At 62.7% G+C, this 18,760-nt stretch overlaps 1 protein-coding gene across 1 annotated transcript; it reads right to left on the bottom strand.

Moving 5' to 3' along the window:
• Positions 1-1,222: 1,222 nt before the first annotated feature.
• On the bottom strand, positions 1,223-17,446 carry PSMC4 (proteasome 26S subunit, ATPase 4). Its single transcript, XM_083853414.1, has 11 exons — positions 17,296-17,446; positions 15,328-15,426; positions 14,606-14,792; positions 11,632-11,778; positions 9,976-10,085; positions 9,781-9,874; positions 8,539-8,706; positions 6,025-6,101; positions 3,564-3,732; positions 2,421-2,476; positions 1,223-1,409 (listed from the first exon to the last, which is right to left on the bottom strand). Exons 1-11 carry the CDS (start codon positions 17,329-17,331, stop codon positions 1,296-1,298), a joined length of 1,257 nt encoding a protein of 418 aa, XP_083709540.1. The 5' UTR covers positions 17,332-17,446; the 3' UTR covers positions 1,223-1,295.
• Positions 17,447-18,760: the final 1,314 nt, after the last annotated feature.

Consider the following 18,760-nt stretch of genomic DNA (forward strand, 5'->3'; position numbering starts at 1 on the left):
AATCCCCTTAATTCAACCCAAATCCCCCAAATTCACCCCAAATCCCCCAAATTCACCCTAAATTGCCCCGAATCGCCCTCCCCTGAAGCCACCGCATGGTCGTGTCCCCACCGATGTCCTCAGGGATGTCCCCATCCTGTCCCCACGTCCCCAAAGATACCCCAAGGCTGCCCCCATAGCCCCAAGATTGTCCCCAAGGCTGTCCCAAAACCCTCAAGATTGTCCCCAAGGCCCCAGGGTTGTCCCCATGGCCCCAAGGCTGCCCCAAAGTCCTCAAAATTGTCCCCAAGGCCCCAAGATTGTCCCCAAGGCCATCCCCATGTCCCCAAGGCCCCCCCCATGTTCCCAGGGCTGTCCCCATGTCCCCAAGGCTGTCCCCACGGCCCTAAGACTGTCCCCAAGGCCGTCCCCTTGGCCCCAAGATTGTCTCTATGTCCCCAGGATTGTCCCCAAGGCTGTCTCCATGTCCCCAAGGCCATCCCCATGGCCCCAAGATTGTCCCCAAGTCCCCAGGGTTGTCCCCAAGGCCATCCCCATGTCCCCAAGGCTGTCCCCAAGTCCACAGGACTGTCCCCAAGGCCGTCCCCATGGTCCCAAGATTGTCCCCATGACCCCAAGGCTGTCCCCAAGTCCCAAAGATTGTCCCCAAGGCCATCCCCATGTCCCCAAGGCTGTCCCCAAGGCCCCAATATTGCCCCCAAGGCTGTCCCCATGTCCCCAAGACCATCCCCATGTCCCCAAGGCCCCAAGACCGTCCCCAAGGCCGTCCCCATGTCGCCAGGGTTGTCCCCAAGGCCCCAGGGTTGTCCCCAAGGCCATCCCCATGGCCCCAAGACCATCCCCAAGGCCATCCCCATGTCCCCTGGGTTGTCCCCAAGACCATTCGCATGTCCCCAAGATTGTCCCCATGTCCCCAAGATTGCCCCCATGTCCCCAAGACCATCCCCATGTCCCCAAGGCCGTCCCCAAGGCCGTCCCCATGTCCCCAGGGTTGTCCCCAAGGCCCCAGGGTTGTCCCCAAGGCCATCCCCATGTCCCCAGGGTTGTCCCCAAGGCCCCAGGACTGCCCCCAAGGCCATCTCCATGTCCCCAAGATTGTCCCCATGTCCCCAAGGCCGTTCCCACGTCCCAGAATTGTCCCCGCCGCCACCTCCACCCCACCCCCGTGTCCCCAAGCAGACGCAGCGCAGGCGGGCGTTGAAGGGAAGGGTCCGGGCGGGGGTGGGGGAGCGGGGGGGGGGGTTTATTGGGGGTGGCCGCGCGTCCCCAAGGTCCCCGAGGTCCCCCGAGAGCTGTCACTTGTAGAACTCGTGCTCCTGCTCGTCCTTCTTGATGACCGTCTTGTAGGCCTTCTCGAAGTCCTTGGCCAGCACGATGTACCGGTTCTCCCGCACCGCCAGCATGCCGCCCTGGGGACGTCACCGTGTCACCCGGTGTCACCTCCGTCACCCGCGTCACCCCCCCCCCACTCCGCGTCACGTCACCCACCCCCCCCCCCCGGCCCGGTGTCACTGAGGTCGCGTCGCCCAGCTCCGCGTCACCTCACGGTGGGTAGACCAGGCCTCCGTGTCACCCAACGATGGGGGGACGACGGATTTGTCACCCACGTCCCCAACTTGTCACCCTCCTGGAGGCGGGTACGGCCTCCGTGTCACCTTGTCACCCTTCTCGAGGTGGACACGGCCTCAGTGTCCCCAACTTGTCACCTGACTGAGGGTAGACCTGGCCCCCGTGTCACCTCCATGTCACCTCCGTGTCACCCAACAATGGGGGGACAACGGATTTGTCACCCGTGTCCCCAACTTGTCACCCTTCTGGACATAGACATGGCCTCCGTGTCACCTTGTCACCCTTCTCGAGGTGGACACGGCCTCAATGTCCCCAGCTTGTCACCTTACTGTGGGTAGACCTGACCCCCGTGTCACCTCCACGTCACCTCCGTGTCACCCAACAATGGGGGGGCGACGGATTTGTCACCCGTGCCCCCAACTTGTCACCCTCCTGGAGGCGGACACGGCCTCCGTGTCACCTTGTCACCCTTCTCGAGGTGGACACAGCCTCAATGTCCCCAACTTGTCACCTGACTGAGGGTAGACCTGGTCCCCGTGTCACCTCCGTGTCACCCAACGATGGGGGGACGACGAATTTGTCACCCATGTCCCCAACTTGTCACCCTTCTGGACGTAGACATGGCCTCCGTGTCACGTCTTTGTCACCCAACCATGGAGGGACAACACATTTGTCACCCGCATCACCTCGTCACCTTACTGTGGGTAGACCTGGCCTCCGTGTCACCCAACGATGGGGGGAGAACGGATTTGTCACCCGTGTCCCCAACTTGTCACCCTTCCGGAGGTGTCCCCATGTCCCCACGTCCCCTGTCTCCACGTCCCCATGCCCCCTGTCCCCCTGTCACCCACCTCCTGGCAGATGGAGTTGATGTCGGCCCCCGAAATCTTGTCCGGCCGCGCCACGTCTGGGTGAAGGTGAAGGAAGCCAACGGTCCCCGGTGTCCCCTCCCTGTCCCTAGAGGGTCCCCGATGTCCCCTGGGGTCCCCAGTGTCCCCATGGGGTCCCCGATGTCCCTCTCAGGTCCCTGGTGTCCCTTGGTGTCCCCACAGCCCTCGGTGTCCCCCCATATCCTTCGGTGGCCCCGGTGTCCCACCACGTCCCCATGTCCTTGGTGTCCCCATGTCCCCAATTGTCCCCTTGTCCCAATTGTCCCCACGTCCCCTCATTGTCCCCACGTCCCCTACGTCCTCCATTGTCCTCACACCCCCTCGTTGTCCCCGTGTCCCCCATCGTCCCCACGTCCCCCACCGTCCCCGTAACCCTTCATTGTCCCCACGTCCTCCATCGTCCTCACTGTCCCCTTTGTCCCCCCATTGTCCCCATGTCCCCCATCACCCCCACGTCCCTTTTTTGTCCCCATGTCCCCCATCATCCCCACCTTCTCCTTCGCCCTCACATCCCTTTATCGCCCCCGTGTCCTCTGCCATCCCCCATTGTCCCCGTGCCCCCCATCAGCCCCGCGTCCCCTTATCGTCCCCACGTCCCCAACTGTCCCCACACCCCTTCAACAACTCCGCATCCTCCGTTGTCCCCACGTCCTCCGTTGTCCCCACGTCCTCCATCGCCCCCGTGTCCCCTTATCGTCCCCGTGTCCTCCGTCGTCCCCGTGTCCCTTTATTGTCCCCATGTCCCCCGTTGTCCCCATGTCCTCCATCGCCCCCACGTCCTCCACCACCCTCGTGTCCCCTTATCGTCCCCGTGTCCTCCATCGTCCCCGTGTCCCTTTATTGTCCCCATGTCCCCCGTTGTCCCCATGTCCTCCATCGCCCCCACGTCCTCCACCACCCCCACGTCCCCTTATCGTCCCCGTGTCCTCCGTCGTCCCCGCGTCCCCTTATTGTCCCCGTGTCCCCTCATTGTCCCCACGTCCCCTTACTGTCCCCACGCCCCCTTACTGTCCCCACGCCCCCTTACTGTCCCCACGCCCCCTTACTGTCCCCACGCCCGGCATCGTCCCCACGTCCCCCGATTGTCCCCGTGTCCCCGGATACAGTCCTCGAGGTCCACCTCCTCGGAGAGGTTCATCTTGCCGGTGATGGTGGAGAAGATGAGGCGCTTCTGGCGCCGGTCGGGCAGCGGGAACTCGATCTTGCGGTCCAGGCGGCCGGGCCGCAGCAGCGCCGGGTCCAGCGTGTCCGCGCGGTTGGTGGCCATGATCACCTGGGGGGACACATCACCCGCGGGACCTCCTAGAACCCACAGGACCTCCTAGAACCCACAGGACCTCCTAGAAGCCGTGGGGCCTTCCAGAACCCATGGGACAAGCCTGGCACTTATAGGGTCACCTAGAACCTGTGGGATAACCCCAGCACCTCTAGGATCACCTAGAACCTGTGGGATAACCCCGGCACCTCTAGGATCACCTAGAACCTGTGGGATAACCCCGGCACCTCTAGGATCACCTAGAACCTGTGGGATAACCCCGGCACCTCTAGGATCACCTAGAACCCGTGGGTCCTCCTAGAACCCGTGGGACGATCCTGGGACCTACGGGACAACCTAGAACCTGTAGGACTATCTAGAAGCCATGGGACACCCCTGACATCTATGGGACCACCTACGACCTGTGGGACAGCCCTGGCACCTATAGGATCACCTAGAACCTGTGAGATAACCCTGACACCTATAGGACCACTTAGAACCCATGGGAAACCCCTGACATCTACAGAACCACCTAGAACCTGTGGGACACCCCTGGCACCTATAGGATCACCTAGAACCTAAGGGACACCCCTGGCACCTATGGGACCTCCTAGAATGAGTGGAACCACCTAGAACCCATGGGACACCGCTGGCACCTACGGGACAACCTAGAACCCATGGGACAATCCTGGCACCTATAGGGCCACCTAGAACCCATGGGACCATCTAGAACCCACGGGACAACCCTGGCACCTATAGGGCCACCTAGAACCTGTGGGACAGCCCTGGCACCCAGAGGGCCACCTAGAACCTGTAGGACTATCTAGAATCCATGGGACACCACTGACACCTATGGGACAACCTAGAACCCTTAAGACCATCTAGAACCTGTAGGACACCCCTGACACCTATGGGACCTTCTAGAACCCGTGGGACAGCCCTGGCACCTATAGGGCCACCTAGAACCTGTGGGACCTTCTAGAACCCGTGGGACACCCCGGCACCTATGGGACCTTCTAGAACCCACGTGACCACCCAGCACCCATGGGACACCCCCAGAACCCACGGAACTCCTGTAGGACCACCCAGAACTCACAGGACACCCCCGGCACCCATGGGACCACCTAGAACCCTCAGGACCTCCTAACACCCATGGGACCTCCTAGCACCCGTGGGATGTCCCCAGCACCCATAGGGCCACCTAGCACCCACGGGACCTCCTAGCACCCATGGGACCTGGTGCCAGGGACACCAATAGGGTGCTGGGAACACCAGGAACCCTCAGGAACCCAGGGACACCTCTGGGCCTCCTGGGGACACCCAAAGGACATCGGGGACACCCAAAGGGTCTCCTTGCACCCATGGGACCCTGGGGGCACCCACGGGACTCCGGGGGCACCCATGGGACCCTGGAGGCACCCACGGGACCCTGGGGGCACCCACGGGGTCTCCTTGCACCCATGGGACTCTGGGGGCACCCATGGGACTCCGGGGGCACCCACGGGACCCTGGGGGCACCCACGGGACTCTGGGGACACCCAAGGGGTCTCCTTGCACCCATGGGACTCTGGGGGCACCCACATGACCCCCGGGGCATCCATGGGACTCCGGGGGCACCCACCGGACTCTGGGGGCACCCGTGGGACATCGGGGACACCCATGGGACACTGGGGACACCCACGGGGTCTCCTTGCACCCATGGGACTCTGGGGGCACCCACGGGACTCCGGGGGCACCCACGGGACCCTGGGGGCACCCACGGGACTCCAGGAGCACCCACAGGACCCTGGGGGCACCCACAGGACATCAGGGACACCCATAGGACACTGGGGACACCCACGGGGTCTCCTTGCACCCACGGGACTTTGGGGGCACCCACGGGACTCCAGGGGCACCCACGGGACCCTGGGGGCACCCACGGGACTCCGGGGGCACCCACGGGACTCCGGGGGCACCCACGGGACACTGGGGACACCCACGGGGTCTCCTTGCACCCATGGGACTCTGGGGGCACCCATGGGACCCTGGGGGCACCCACGGGACCCTGGGGGCACCCATAGGACACTGGGGACACCCACGGGGTCTCCTTGCACCCATGGGACTCCAGGGGCAAGACTCCGGGGGCACCCATGCGACTCTGGGGGCACCCACGGGACATCGGGGACACCCACAGGGTCTCCTTGCACCCATGGGACTCCGGGGACACCCACGGGACTCCAGGGGCACCCTCGGGACTCCAGGGGCACCCTCGGGACTCCGGGGGCACCCTCGGGACTCCGGGGGCACCCATGGGACCCCGGGGGCACCCACCTTGACGTTGACGTTCTGGTCGAAGCCGTCCATCTGGTTGAGGAGCTCCAGGAGGATGCGCTGGACCTCGCGGTCGGCTGGGGAGGGGACGGGGGGGTGGGGGGTGGGGGGGTGACACCCAAAGGAGACCCCCCCCCCCCAGCACCCCTCGGAGCCCCGGCATGGGGACACCCCAAGGATTGATCGGGGACACCGAGGGTTGGGGTGATCCCACCTTGGGGTCCTCCGAGGGGTCCCTGAACCCCACCCCGGAGGCACCCAAAGGACCAGGGGATGCCAGGGGGTCCCTGACCCCAAAATGGGGTCCTCCAAAGGGTCCCTGAACCCCACCCCGGAGCCACCCCAAGGACCGGGGGACCCCAAAGATTGGGTGACCCAACCATGGGGTCCTCCAAGGGGTCCCTGAACCCCACCCTGGAGGCACCCAAAGGACCAGGGGACGCTACGGGGTCCCTGACCCCAAAATGGGGTCCTCCAAGGGGTCCCTGAACCCCACCATGGAGGCACCCCAAGGACCTGGGGACCCCAAAGATTGGGTGACCCAACCACGGGGTCCTCCAAAGGGTCCCTGAACCCCACCCGGGATCCACCCCAAGGACCGGGGGACCCCAAAGTTTGGGTGACCCAACCATGGTGCCCCTAAACCCCACCCTGGAGCCACCCAAAGGACCACGGGGTCCCTGACCCCAAAAAAGGGTCCTCCGAGGTGCCCCCGAACCCCACCCCGGAGCCACCCCAAGGACCGGGGAACCCCAAAGATTGGGTGACCCAACCATGGGGTCCTCCAAGGGGTCCCTGAACCCCACCCTGGAGGCACCCAAAGGACCAGGGGATGCCAGGGGGTCCCTGACCCCAAAATGGGGTCCTCCGAGGTGCCCCCGAACCCCACCCCGGAGCCACCCCAAGGACCGGGGGACCCCAAAGCTTGGGTGACCCAACCATGGGGTCCTCCAAGGGGTCCCTGAACCCCACCCCGGAGGCACCCCAAGGACCTGGGGACCCCAAAGGTTGGGTGATCCCACCATGGGGTCCTCCAAGGGGTCCCTGAACCCCACCCGGGATCCACCCCAAGGACCGGGGGACCCCAAAGTTTGGGTGACCCAACCATGGTGCCCCTAAACCCCACCCTGGAGCCACCCAAAGGACCACGGGGTCCCTGACCCCAAAAAAGGGTCCTCCGAGGTGCCCCCGAACCCCACCCCGGAGCCACCCCAAGGACCGGGGAACCCCAAAGATTGGGTGACCCAACCATGGGGTCCTCCAAGGGGTCCCTGAACCCCACCCTGGAGGCACCCAAAGGACCAGGGGATGCCAGGGGGTCCCTGACCCCAAAATGGGGTCCTCCAAAGGGTCCCTGAACCCCACCCCGGAGCCACCCCAAGGACCGGGGGACCCCAAAGATTGGGTGACCCAACCATGGGGTCCTCCAAGGGGTCCCTGAACCCCACCCTGGAGGCACCCAAAGGACCAGGGGACGCTACGGGGTCCCTGACCCCAAAATGGGGTCCTCCAAGGGGTCCCTGAACCCCACCATGGAGGCACCCCAAGGACCTGGGGACCCCAAAGATTGGGTGACCCAACCACGGGGTCCTCCAAGGGGTCCCTTGAACCCCACCCCGGAGCCACCCCAAGGACCTGGGGACCCCAAAGTTTGGGTCACCCAACCATGGTGCCCCTAAACCCCACCCTAGAGCCACCCAAAGGACCACGGGGTCCCTGACCCCAAAAAGGGGTCCTCCGAGGTGCCCCCGAACCCCACCCCGGAGCCACCCCAAGGACCGGGGGACTCCAAAGCTTGGGTGACCCAACCATGGGGTCCTCCAAGGGGTCCCTGAACCCCACCCCGGAGGCACCCCAAGGACCTGGGGACCCCAAAGGTTGGGTGATCCCACCATGGGGTCCTCCAAGGGGTCCCTGAACCCCACCCGGGATCCACCCCAAGGACCGGGGGACCCCAAAGTTTGGGTGACCCAACCATGGTGCCCCTAAACCCCACCCTGGAGCCACCCAAAGGACCACGGGGTCCCTGACCCCAAAAAAGGGTCCTCCGAGGTGCCCCCGAACCCCACCCCGGAGCCACCCCAAGGACCGGGGAACCCCAAAGATTGGGTGACCCAACCATGGGGTCCTCCAAGGGGTCCCTGAACCCCACCCTGGAGCCACCCAAAGGACCAGGGGATGCCAGGGGGTCCCTGACCCCACAATGGGGTCCTCCAAGGGGTCCCTGAACCCCACCCCGGAGCCACCCCAAGGACCTGGGGACCCCAAAGGTTGGGTGACCCAACCATGGGGTCCTCCAAGGGGTCCTTGAACCCCACCCTGGAGCCACCCCAAGGACCAAGAGACACCAAGGGTTGGGTGATCCCACCACGGTGCCCCCAAAACCCCACTCTGGAGCCACCCCAAGGACCGGGAGACACCAAGACGTCCTCCGAGGTGCCCCTGAACCCCACCCCGGAGCCACCCCGAGGTCCGGGGGGGGTCCACCCAGGGTTCCCCACGCCCCTCCCTCACCTCCGGTCTGGGCGTCGAAGCGCTTGGTGGCAATGGCGTCGATCTCGTCGATGAAGATGATGGCGGGCGCGTTCTCCTTGGCCAGGCGGAAGACGTCGCGCACCATGCGGGGCCCCTCGCCCAGGTACTTCTGCACGAACTCCGAGCCCACCACGCGGATGAAGGCGGCTGGGGGGGGGGGCACCCAAAGGCGCTGGCACCCGGGCGGCGGGGTCACCCCCGAAAAACCTCCCCGGGGCGCCGCCGGCACCCTGGGGTGCCGCCACCGCCAGCTTCTGGCGTCACCTCGAGCTTTCGGCGTCGCCTCAGAAGCTTCCGGGGTCACCAGCAACCCCAAGGACCCCATCAGCACCTCGGGGTGCCCACCAGCACCCATGGGTGTCAACGCCACCCCTCGGGTGCCACCACCACCCTGGGGTGCCACCAGCACCCCAAGGACCCAAATGCCACCCCAAGGACCTGACCACAACCCCAAGGACCCCACCACCACCCCAAGGACCTCACCATGACCCCAAGGACCTCACCACCACCCATGGGTGCCACCACCACCCCAACGACCCAACCGCCACCCCAAGGACCCCACCACAACCCCAAGGACCCAACCACCACCCATGGGTGCCACCACAACCCCAAGGACCTCGGTGCCACCCCAAGGACCCAAATAGCACCCATGGGTGTCACCACCACCCCAAGGACCCAAATGCCACCCCAAGCACCCAACCGACACCCATGGCTGCCACCACAACCCCAAGGACCCAACCAGAACTCCAAGGACCCAACCATGACCCCAAGGACCCAACTGCCACCCATGGGTGCCACCACCACCCCAAGGACCCAACCACCACCCCAAGGACCCAACCACCACCCATAGGTGCCACCACCACCCCAAGGACCCAACCGCCACCCCAAGGACCCCACCATGACCCCAAGGACCCCACCATGACCCCAAGGACACCACCACCACTCATGGGTGCCACCACCACCCCAAGGACCCAACCACCACCCCAAGGACCCCACCATGACCCCAAGGACCCCAACACCACCCCAAGAACCCCACTGCCACCCATGGGTGCCACCACCCCCCCAAGGACCCAACCGCCGCCCCAAGGACCCCACCATGACCCCAAAGACCCAACCATGACCCCAAAGACCCCACCACCACCCCCAAGGACCCCACCGCCACCCCAGAAACACCCCAGCACCCCCAAAAACACCCCCCCCCAGCACCCACGGGTGCCCCACCTGTGGTGTGATGGGCCACCGCCTTGGCCAACATGGTCTTCCCGCAGCCAGGCGGGCCGTACATGAGGACACCCCGCGGGGGGTCGATGCCGATCTGGGAGGGGGGGACACGAAACCCACGGGGAGGACGTCACGGGGACCCCAAAGCGTCCCACGGGTGTGTCCCCACCCCAGGGTGCTGCAGGGGGGACCCACCTGCTTGTAGAGCTCGAAGTGGGTGAGGGGGAGCTCGACGGCCTCGCGCACCTCCTGCTTCTGGATGTCCATGCCCCCAATGTCGGCGTACATCACGTCGGGCTTCTGGTCTGGGGGGACGGGGGAGGTGAGGGTGGGGGGGGGGACACCCATGGAAAGGGGTGGGGGGGCACCCGGGGGCTTCTCCTGGCCAGGTCGGGGACCTCCAAGGATGGAGGACCCCCACCCAACTAGGCCTAGACATCGGCTCTACCGTGGGACGTCAGGGAGAAGGTCCCGGGAACGCTCTAGTCCTCAAAACTGGTCAGACCTCCCCAAAAAAACTTCAAATGTATCACGGATGATTTAGGATCTTGTCCCAAAAGACCTTGGGTAGACCCAACGATGGAGACCCACCACCCATTGGGGTCTAAATCCTGGCTTTATTCTCCTAGGACATCACGGAGAAGATCCCTGGTCCACTCCACTCCTCAAAACTGGTCAAACCTCCCCAAAAAACCTTCAAATATATCGTGGATGATTTAGGATCCTGTCCCAGAAGACCTTGGGTAGACCCAAGGATGGAGACCCACCACCCATTTACGTCTAAATATGGGGTTTATCCTCCTAGGACATCAAGGGAGAAGGTCCCTGGTCCACTCTACTCCCCAAAACTGGTCAAAACTCCCCAATAAAACTTCAAATGTATCGTGGATGATTTAGGATTTTGTCCCAGAAGACCTTGGGTAGACCCAAGGATGGAGACCCACCACCCATTTACGTCTAAATATGGGGTTTATCCTCCTAGGATATCACGGAGAAGGTCCCAGGTCCACTCTACTCCCCAAAACTGGTCAAAACTCCCCCAAAAAACTTCAAATATATCGTGGATGATTTAGGATCCTGTCCCAGAAGACCTTGGGTAGACCCAAGGACGGAGACCCACCACCCATTTGGGTCTAAATCCTGGCTTTATTCTCCTAGGACATCAGGGAGAAGGTCCCTGGTCCGCTCCACTCCTCAAAACTGGTCAAACCTCCCCAAAAAAACTTCAAATGTATCGTGGATGATTTAGGATCCTGTCCCAGAAGACCTTGGGTAGACCCAAGGATGGAGACCCACCACCCATTGGGGTCTAAACCTTGACTCTGTCCTCCTAGGACAAGGCCAGAAGATCCCAGGTCCTCTCTACTCCTCAAAACAGGTCAAAACTCCCCAAAAACTCCTTCCTCCCGTCCCAGGGAGGTGGTGGCCCATCCCGTGAAGGTGGTGACCCACCCCATAGAGGTGTTGGCCCGTCCCATAAAGGTGGTGACCCACCCCACAGAGGTGGTGGCCCACCCCAGGGAGGTGGTGCCCCATCCCATGGAGGCGGTGGCCCACCCCAGGGAGGCGGTGGCCCACCCCAGGGAGGCGGTGGCCCACCCCAGGGAGGTTGTGGCCCACCCCATGGAGGTGGTAGCCCACCCCATAGAGGTGGTGGCCCACCCCATAGAGGTGGTGGCCCACCCCATGGTGATCATGGCCCATCCCATAGACATGGTGGCTCACCCCATGGAGGTGGCGGCCCACCCCATGCTAATGGTGGCCCACCCCATGGTGGTCATGGCCCATCCCATAGACATGGTGGCCCACCCCAGGGAGTCGGTAGCCCACCCCGCGGAGTCGCTGGCCCACCTGAGGTGAGCATCATGATGCTGCTGTCGGCCTCGGGGGGCAGGACGTCCACCAGGGCGTTGCTGTGCTTGTGCAGCGCCACCGAGGCGTTGGGCTTCAGCAGCTCGCGGTCGATGGTGCTCAGGATGCGCACGTAGTAGTTGGAGCCTGCGGGGACCGGGCCGCAGTGACCCCAACGGGGTGGGGGGCACCGGGGCCACCCCGTTGGGCTCCTCGTCCCACCCATGACCCTACAAGCGTCCCCCGTGTCCCTCAGGACCATAACCGCGATCCTACAAGTGTTCCTCCTGACCCCAACCATGACCCTACAAGTGTCCCCATGTCCCTAATGACCATAATCATGATCCTACAAGTGTTCCCATATCCCCTGACGACCCTAACCATGATCCTACAGGCATCCCAGTGTCCCTCATGACCCCAACCATGACCCTACAAATGTCCCCGTCCATACCCATGAACCTACAAGTACCACTGTGTCCTCTCGTGGCCATAACCACGATCCTACAAGTGTCCCCGTGTCCCTCACGACCCCACCCATGACCCTATAAGCGTCCCCACGTCCCTCATGGCCATAACCGCGATCCTACAAGTGTTTCTCATGACCCAAAACATGACCCTACAACTGTCCCCATATCCCTTCATGACCCCAACCATGACCCTACAAGTGTCCCCGTGTCCCTCACGACCCCAACCATGACCCTACAAGTGTCGTTGTGTCCCCTCATGGCCATAGCCATGATCCTACAAGTGTTCCTCATGACCCCAACCATGATCCTAAAAGCATCCCCATATCCCCTCATGACCCCAACCATGACCCTACAAGTAGCGTTGTATCCCCTCATGACCCCAACCATGACCCTACAAATCTCCCCGTCCATACCCATGAACCTACAAGTACCATGGTGTCCCCTCATGGTCATAACCATGACCCTACAAGTGTCCCCATGTCCCTCACGACCCCAACGACGATCCTACAAGTGTCATTGTGTCCCCTCATGGCCATACCCATGATCCTACAAGTGTTCCTCATGACTCCAACCATGACCCTACAAATGTCCCCGTCCATACCCGTGAACCTACAAGTACCATGGTGTCCCCTCATGGCCATAACCATGACCCTACAAGTGTCCCCATGTCCCTCACGACCCCAACCATGACCCTACAAGTGTCCCCGTGTCCCCCACGACCCCACCCACGGATGCGCACGTAGTAGTTGGAGCCTGCGGGGACCCGCCCGCGGTGACCCCAATGGGGTGGAGACCACCGGGGCCACCCCGTTGGGCTCCTCGTCCCATCCATGACTCTACAAGCGTCCCTCATGACCCCAAAGATGACCCTACAAGTGTCGTTGTGTCCCCTCATGGCCATAACCACGACCCTACAAGTGTCCCCATGTTCCTCATGACCCCAACCATGATCCTAAAAGTGTCCTCATGTTCCTCATGACCCCAAACACGACCCTACAAGTGTCCCCATGTCCCTCATGGCCAGAACCGCGATCCTACAAGAGTTCCTCCTGACCCCAAAGATGATCCTACAAGTAGCACTGTGTCCCCTCATGGCCATAGCCATGATCCTACAAGTGTCCCCACGTCCCTCATGACCCCAACGATGATCCTACAAGTGTTCCTCATGACCCCAACCATGACCCTACAAGTGTCCCCATGTCCCTCATGACCCCAACGATGACCCTACAAGTGTCGTTGTGTCCCCTCATGGCCATAGCCATGATCCTACAAGCGTTCCTCATGACCCCAACCATGATCCTAAAAGCATCCCCATATCCCCTCATGACCCCAACCATGACCCTACAAGCGTCCCAACGTCCCTTCACAACCATACCCATGATCCTACAAGTATCCCTGTGTCCCTTCACGACCCCGCAAGCGTCCCCTCATCCCTCACGACCCCAACCACGACCCTACAAGTGTCCCCATGCCCCTCACGACCCCAACCATGACCCTACAAGTGTCCCCATGCCCCTCATGACCGTACCCACGACCCTACAAGCGTCCCCACGCCCCTCACGACCTCACCCATGATCCTACATGTACCCCCATGACCCTACAAGCGTCCCCACGTCCCTCACGACCGTACCCATGACCCTACAAGTGTCTCTATGTCCCTTCATGACCCCAACCATGACCCTAAAAGCGTCCCCGTGTCCCTCACGACCCCACCCATGATCCTACAAGTACCCCCGTGTTCCCTGATGACCATAACCATGACCCTACAAGTGTCCCCACACCCCTCATGACCCCAGCCATGATCCTACAAGTATCCCCATGTCCTCTGATGACCATACCCATGATCCTACAAGCGTCCCTACGTCCCTTTATGACCCCAACCATGACCCTACAAGTACCCCCATGACCCTACAAGCGTCCCCACGTCCCTCACGACTGTACCCCTGATCCTACAACCGTCCCCACGTCCCTCACAACCCCACCCACGACCCTACAAATGTCCCCATGCCCCTCACGACCCCAACCATGATCCTACAAGTACCCCCATAACTCTACAAGTGTCCCCACGTCCCTCACGACCCCATCCATGACCCCACAAGCGTCCCCACGTCCCTCACGACCCCACCCACGACCCCACAAGCGTCCCCACGCCCCTCACGACCCCATCCATGACCCCACAAGCGTCCCCACGTCCCTCACGACCCCACCCACGACCCTACAAGCGTCCCCATGCCCCTCACGACCATACCCACGACCCTATGAGCGTCCCCACGCCCCTCATGACCATACCCATGATCCTACAAGTACTCCCATGACCCTACAAGTGTCCCCACGCCCCTCACGACCCCACCCACGACCCCACAAGCGTCCCCACGTCCCCTCACGACCCTACGAGCCTCCCCGTGCCCCTCCACGACCCCGCAAGCGTCCCCTTGTCCCGTAACCGCCCCCGCCCCGGCTCCCCTGCCCCCCCCGGCCCCCTTGCCTCCCCCCCACCCCCCCGCTACCCGTGGTGGAGCCGACGATGGCGGTGTTCTGGTCGACGGCCTCGAGGAACTGCCCGATGACCAGGGGGATGCTCTGGATGCGCTTCACCTCCTCCTGCGCGTGCAGGAACTCCTTCTTCAGGTTCTTCTGCTCGTCCTTGATGTACTCCTCCTGCACCTCCAGGAACTCCAGCTCCTGCTGCAGCTTCTGCGGGGGGGGACGCGCAGAGGGTGGGGGACCCCGAAAGGCCACCGCGGGGCCCCGAGGGGCCACCACGTGTCCCCAAGGGTCCCGAGTGACCCCAAGGGGCCCCACGTGTCCCCAAAGTGCCCACGTCCCCGAGGGGTCATCCCATAACCCCAAGGTGCCCCACGTGTCCCCAAGGGCCACCCATGCCCCTGAGGGTCCCACGTGTCCCCAAGGGGCCACCCATGTCCCTGAGGGTCTCAAGTGTCCCTGAGGGGCCCCACATGTCCCCAAGGGGCCACCCCACGTCCCCCATGTGTCCCCAAAGGGCCACCGCAGTCCCCGAGGGGTCCACGTGTCCCCAAGGAGCCACCCCGCATCTCCCACGTGTCCCCAAGGGCCACCCATGTCCCCGAGGTGCCCCCACACGTCCCCGAGGGCCACCCATGTCCCCAAGGCCACCCCACATGTCCCTGAGGTGCCCCCCCACGTCCCCGAGGTGCCCCCCCCGTGTCCCCGAGGTGCCCCCCCGTGTCCCCAAGGTGCCCCCACCCACCTTGTAGCGGCTGTAGAGGTCCTCCAGGTCCTCGGGCTCGGGGACGAGGAAGGACAGCCCGGCGTGGGGACGCGGCACGGCCAGCGCGGGGAGGTCATCCTGGGGGGCGGGTCACCCAAATCTGGGGGGGCGGGGGGGGACGGGACACCCCGATGTCCCCCAGGACCCCTCGGTGTCCCCACCACCTCGGTGCCCCCAGCGTTCGGGGGTCCCCAACACTTGGGTGTCCCCAAAACCCCGATGTCCCCAAAAACACCTCGGTGTCCCCAAAACGTATCGGGGTGTCCTCAAGAGACCCCGATGTCCCCAAATATTGGGTGTCCCCAAATCTTGGGTGTCCCCAAAATACGTCCAGGTGTCCCCAAGACCCCGATGTCCCCAAAACTTGGGGGTCCCCAAAAGTCATTTGGGTGTCCCCAAGAGACCCCGATGTCCCCAAAACTTGGATGTCCCCAAAAACACCTCGGTGTCCCCAAAACTGTGGTGACCCCAACACCTGGGTGTCCCCAAAACATACTGGGGTGTCCCCAAGAGACCCCGATGTCCCTAAATCTTGGGGGTTCCCAAAATGTATTTGGGTGTCCCCAACACCCCGATGTCCCCAAAACTTGGGGGTCCCCAAAACATATCGGGGTGTCCCCAAGAGACCCCGATGTCCCCAGATCTTGGGTGTCCCCAGATCTTGGTGTCCCCAAAACTCACCCAATTGTCCCCAAGACACCTCGGTGTCCCCAAAACTGCGGTGACCCCAACCCTTGGGTGTCCCCAAAACATACTGGGGTGTCCCCAAGAGACCCCGATGTCCCCAAATCTTGGGTATCCCCAAAACCTGGTGTCCCCAAGAGACATCGGTGTCCCCAAAACACGTCCAGGTGTCCCCAAAAGACCCCGATGTCCCCAAATCTTGGGGGTCCCCAAAAACTTGGTGTCCCCAGGAGACCTCGGTGTCCCAAAAACACGTCCAGGTGTCCCCAAAAGACCCCGACGTCCCCAAAACTTGGGGGTCCTCAAGACATTTTTGGGTGTCCCCAAGACACTTGAACGTCCCCAACGCCTCGGTGGCCCCAAAACCCCCCCAGTTGTCCCCAACCCCCCCCAATTGTCCCCAAAACCCCTCGGGTCCCCCCCCCCCCCCCAAAAAAAAACCCCGAGACCTCCCTGAAAACCCCTCGTTTCTCCCCAAAATCTGGGTGTCCCTCCCCCCCCCAACTTGTGGGTGTCCCCAAGGTCACCCGGAGACCCCAAAACCCCACGGTTTTACCCCAAAATCTGCTTACCCCCCCCCCAAAAAAAATGGGTCGCCCCAACACCCGGTTGACCCCAAAATCCCCGTTTTCCCCCCCAAAAAAAGATGTTTTTCTCCCCAAATCCCAAAACCCCTCTTTTCCTCCCCAAAAACAAAAACCCTCGTTTTCCCTGCCAAAAACCCAAAACCCCTTATTTTACCCCCAAACCCCCCTTTTTCACCCCAAAACCCCAAACCCCCATTTTTCCCCCAAAAACCCAACTGCCCGCCCCCAAACTCCACTCCCCCCTCCAAACCCAGCTCTCCCCCCACCCGTGTGCACCCACAGTCACCTAGAGTCCCAAAATCCCCCAGTTTTACCCCAAATACTGTCTCTCCCCCAAAATAAAACAATTTCCAAAAACCCTCCATTTTTTCCCCAAAAACTCACCTCCCCCCCCCCCAAAACCTAGCTCCCCCCCTCCCCCCGGCTCCCCCTTATCCGTATGCACCCCGCCAGTCACCTGGGTGCCCCAAAAAACCCCCATTTCCCCCCAAAACCCGCGCCCCCCCCAAAAAAAACAGTGTCCAAACCCCCCCCAGTTTTCCCCCAAAACTGAACTGCCCCCCCCCAAAACCCCGCTCCCCCTCTCCCCCGGCTCCCCCCTACCCGTGTCCGCCCCCACGGCCACGTGGGTGCCCCAAAAACCCCCGATTTCGCCCCAAAACCGCGCCCCCCCCACCTGCGCCTTCTCCCCCAGCACCCCGATCTCCTCCATCGTGACTCGGCGCGCGGGGGCCGACGGGAACTGGGCGGGAGGGGCGGGGCGCGGGGCCTTATGGGAGGAGGGCGGCGGCGCGGGGCATGCTGGGAGTTGTAGTCCGGCGCGGGGGGAGGAGTCAATGTACACAGCGGAGGCGCAGGGGGTGATGGGAGTTGTAGTCCGGCCGCGGGGCGTGCTGGGAAATGGAGTCCTGGAGAGGCCAAAGGGCCCCCTCAGAGGCCCTGCCGCCATCTTGTGTCCTCCTCCCCCCCCCCAATGTCCCCAAACTCGTTTTTTTTGTCCCCAAAGTGTCCCCCGCTGTCCCCAAACCCACACATTTGTGTCCCCCCATGTCCCCAAACGCCTCTTTTTATCCCCAAAGTGGCCCCCGTTGTCCCTAAACTCGCAGATTTGTGGCCCCAAAGCGTCCCCCCATGTCCCCAACGCCATGTTGGTGTCCCCAAAGTGTCCCCAACCCCATATTTGTGTCCCCCCCCATGTCCCCAAATGATTTTTTGTGTCCCCAAATGTCCCCTCGTTGTCCTCAACCCCATTTTTGTGTCCCCAAAGTGTCCCCACATGTCCCCAACCCCACAACTTTGTCCCCAAAATGTCCCCTCAGTATCCCTGAACCCCATATTTGTGTCCCCAAATGTCCCCTCATTGTCCCCAAACCCCTATTTGTGTCCCCAAAATGTCCCCAAACCCCTATTTGTGTCCCCAAAATGTCCCCAAACCCCATTTTGTGTCCCCAAAATGTCCCCCCATGTCCCCAACCCCACAACTTTGTCCCCAAAGTGTCCCCTCATTGTCCCCAACCCCCATTTGTGTCCCCAAAATGTCCCCCCATGTCCCCAAAACCCCATTTATGTCCCCAAATGTCCCCCCCATGGGGTGTGCCCCCCCCCCCCCGCCCAAAACAAGCCGGGCACCCATCAGCCATCCGCTTTATTGGGGGGGGTCCCCAATTTTGGGGGGGGTCCCCCATTTTGGGGGGGGTCCCCATTTACAGGTGGGGACCCCAATTCCGGGGGGGGGACCCCAATTTTGGGGGGGTCCCCCATTTTGGGGGGGTCCCCATTTACAGCAGGGTGGCCCCAATTCCAGGGGGGGCCCACCATTTTTTTAGGGGGGCCCCCCTGATTTTGGGGGGGGGTCCCCAAAATCCAGGGGGGCCCAGAAACCAAAAGGGGGGGGGTGCCCCCATTATGGGGGGGTCCCCATTATGGGGGGGGTCCCATTTTGGGGGCTCTCCATTTTGGGGGATCCCTATTTTTGGGGGGGGGGTCCCCTTTTTTGGGGGGGTCCCCTTTTTTTTGGGGGGGTCTCCCTTTATGGGGGGGGTCTCCATTTTGTAGGGTCTCCATTTTGGGGGGGTCCCCGTTTTGGGGGGGGGTCCCCATTTTTTATGGGGGGGGTCCCATTTTGGGGGGTCTCCATTTTG

This window comes from Anser anser, assembly GCF_964211835.1.
Source record: "Anser anser genome assembly, contig: HAP1_SCAFFOLD_414, whole genome shotgun sequence".
Taxonomy (NCBI): Eukaryota; Metazoa; Chordata; class Aves; order Anseriformes; family Anatidae; genus Anser; species Anser anser.

What these genes read in the sequence shown, in the direction of transcription:
- PSMC4 (XM_083853414.1), bottom strand. Translation starts at nt 17,331, where the DNA reads ATGGAGGAGATCGGGGTGCTGGGGGAGAAGGCGCAG. An exon ending in TGCTGGGGGAGAAGGCGCAG is followed by an intron (nt 15,427 to 17,295) that starts GTGGGGGGGGCG and finishes CCCGCCCCCCAG; the next exon opens with GATGACCTCCCCGCGCTGGC. An exon ending in ACCTCTACAGCCGCTACAAG is followed by an intron (nt 14,793 to 15,327) that starts GTGGGTGGGGGC and finishes CCCCCCCCGCAG; the next exon opens with AAGCTGCAGCAGGAGCTGGA.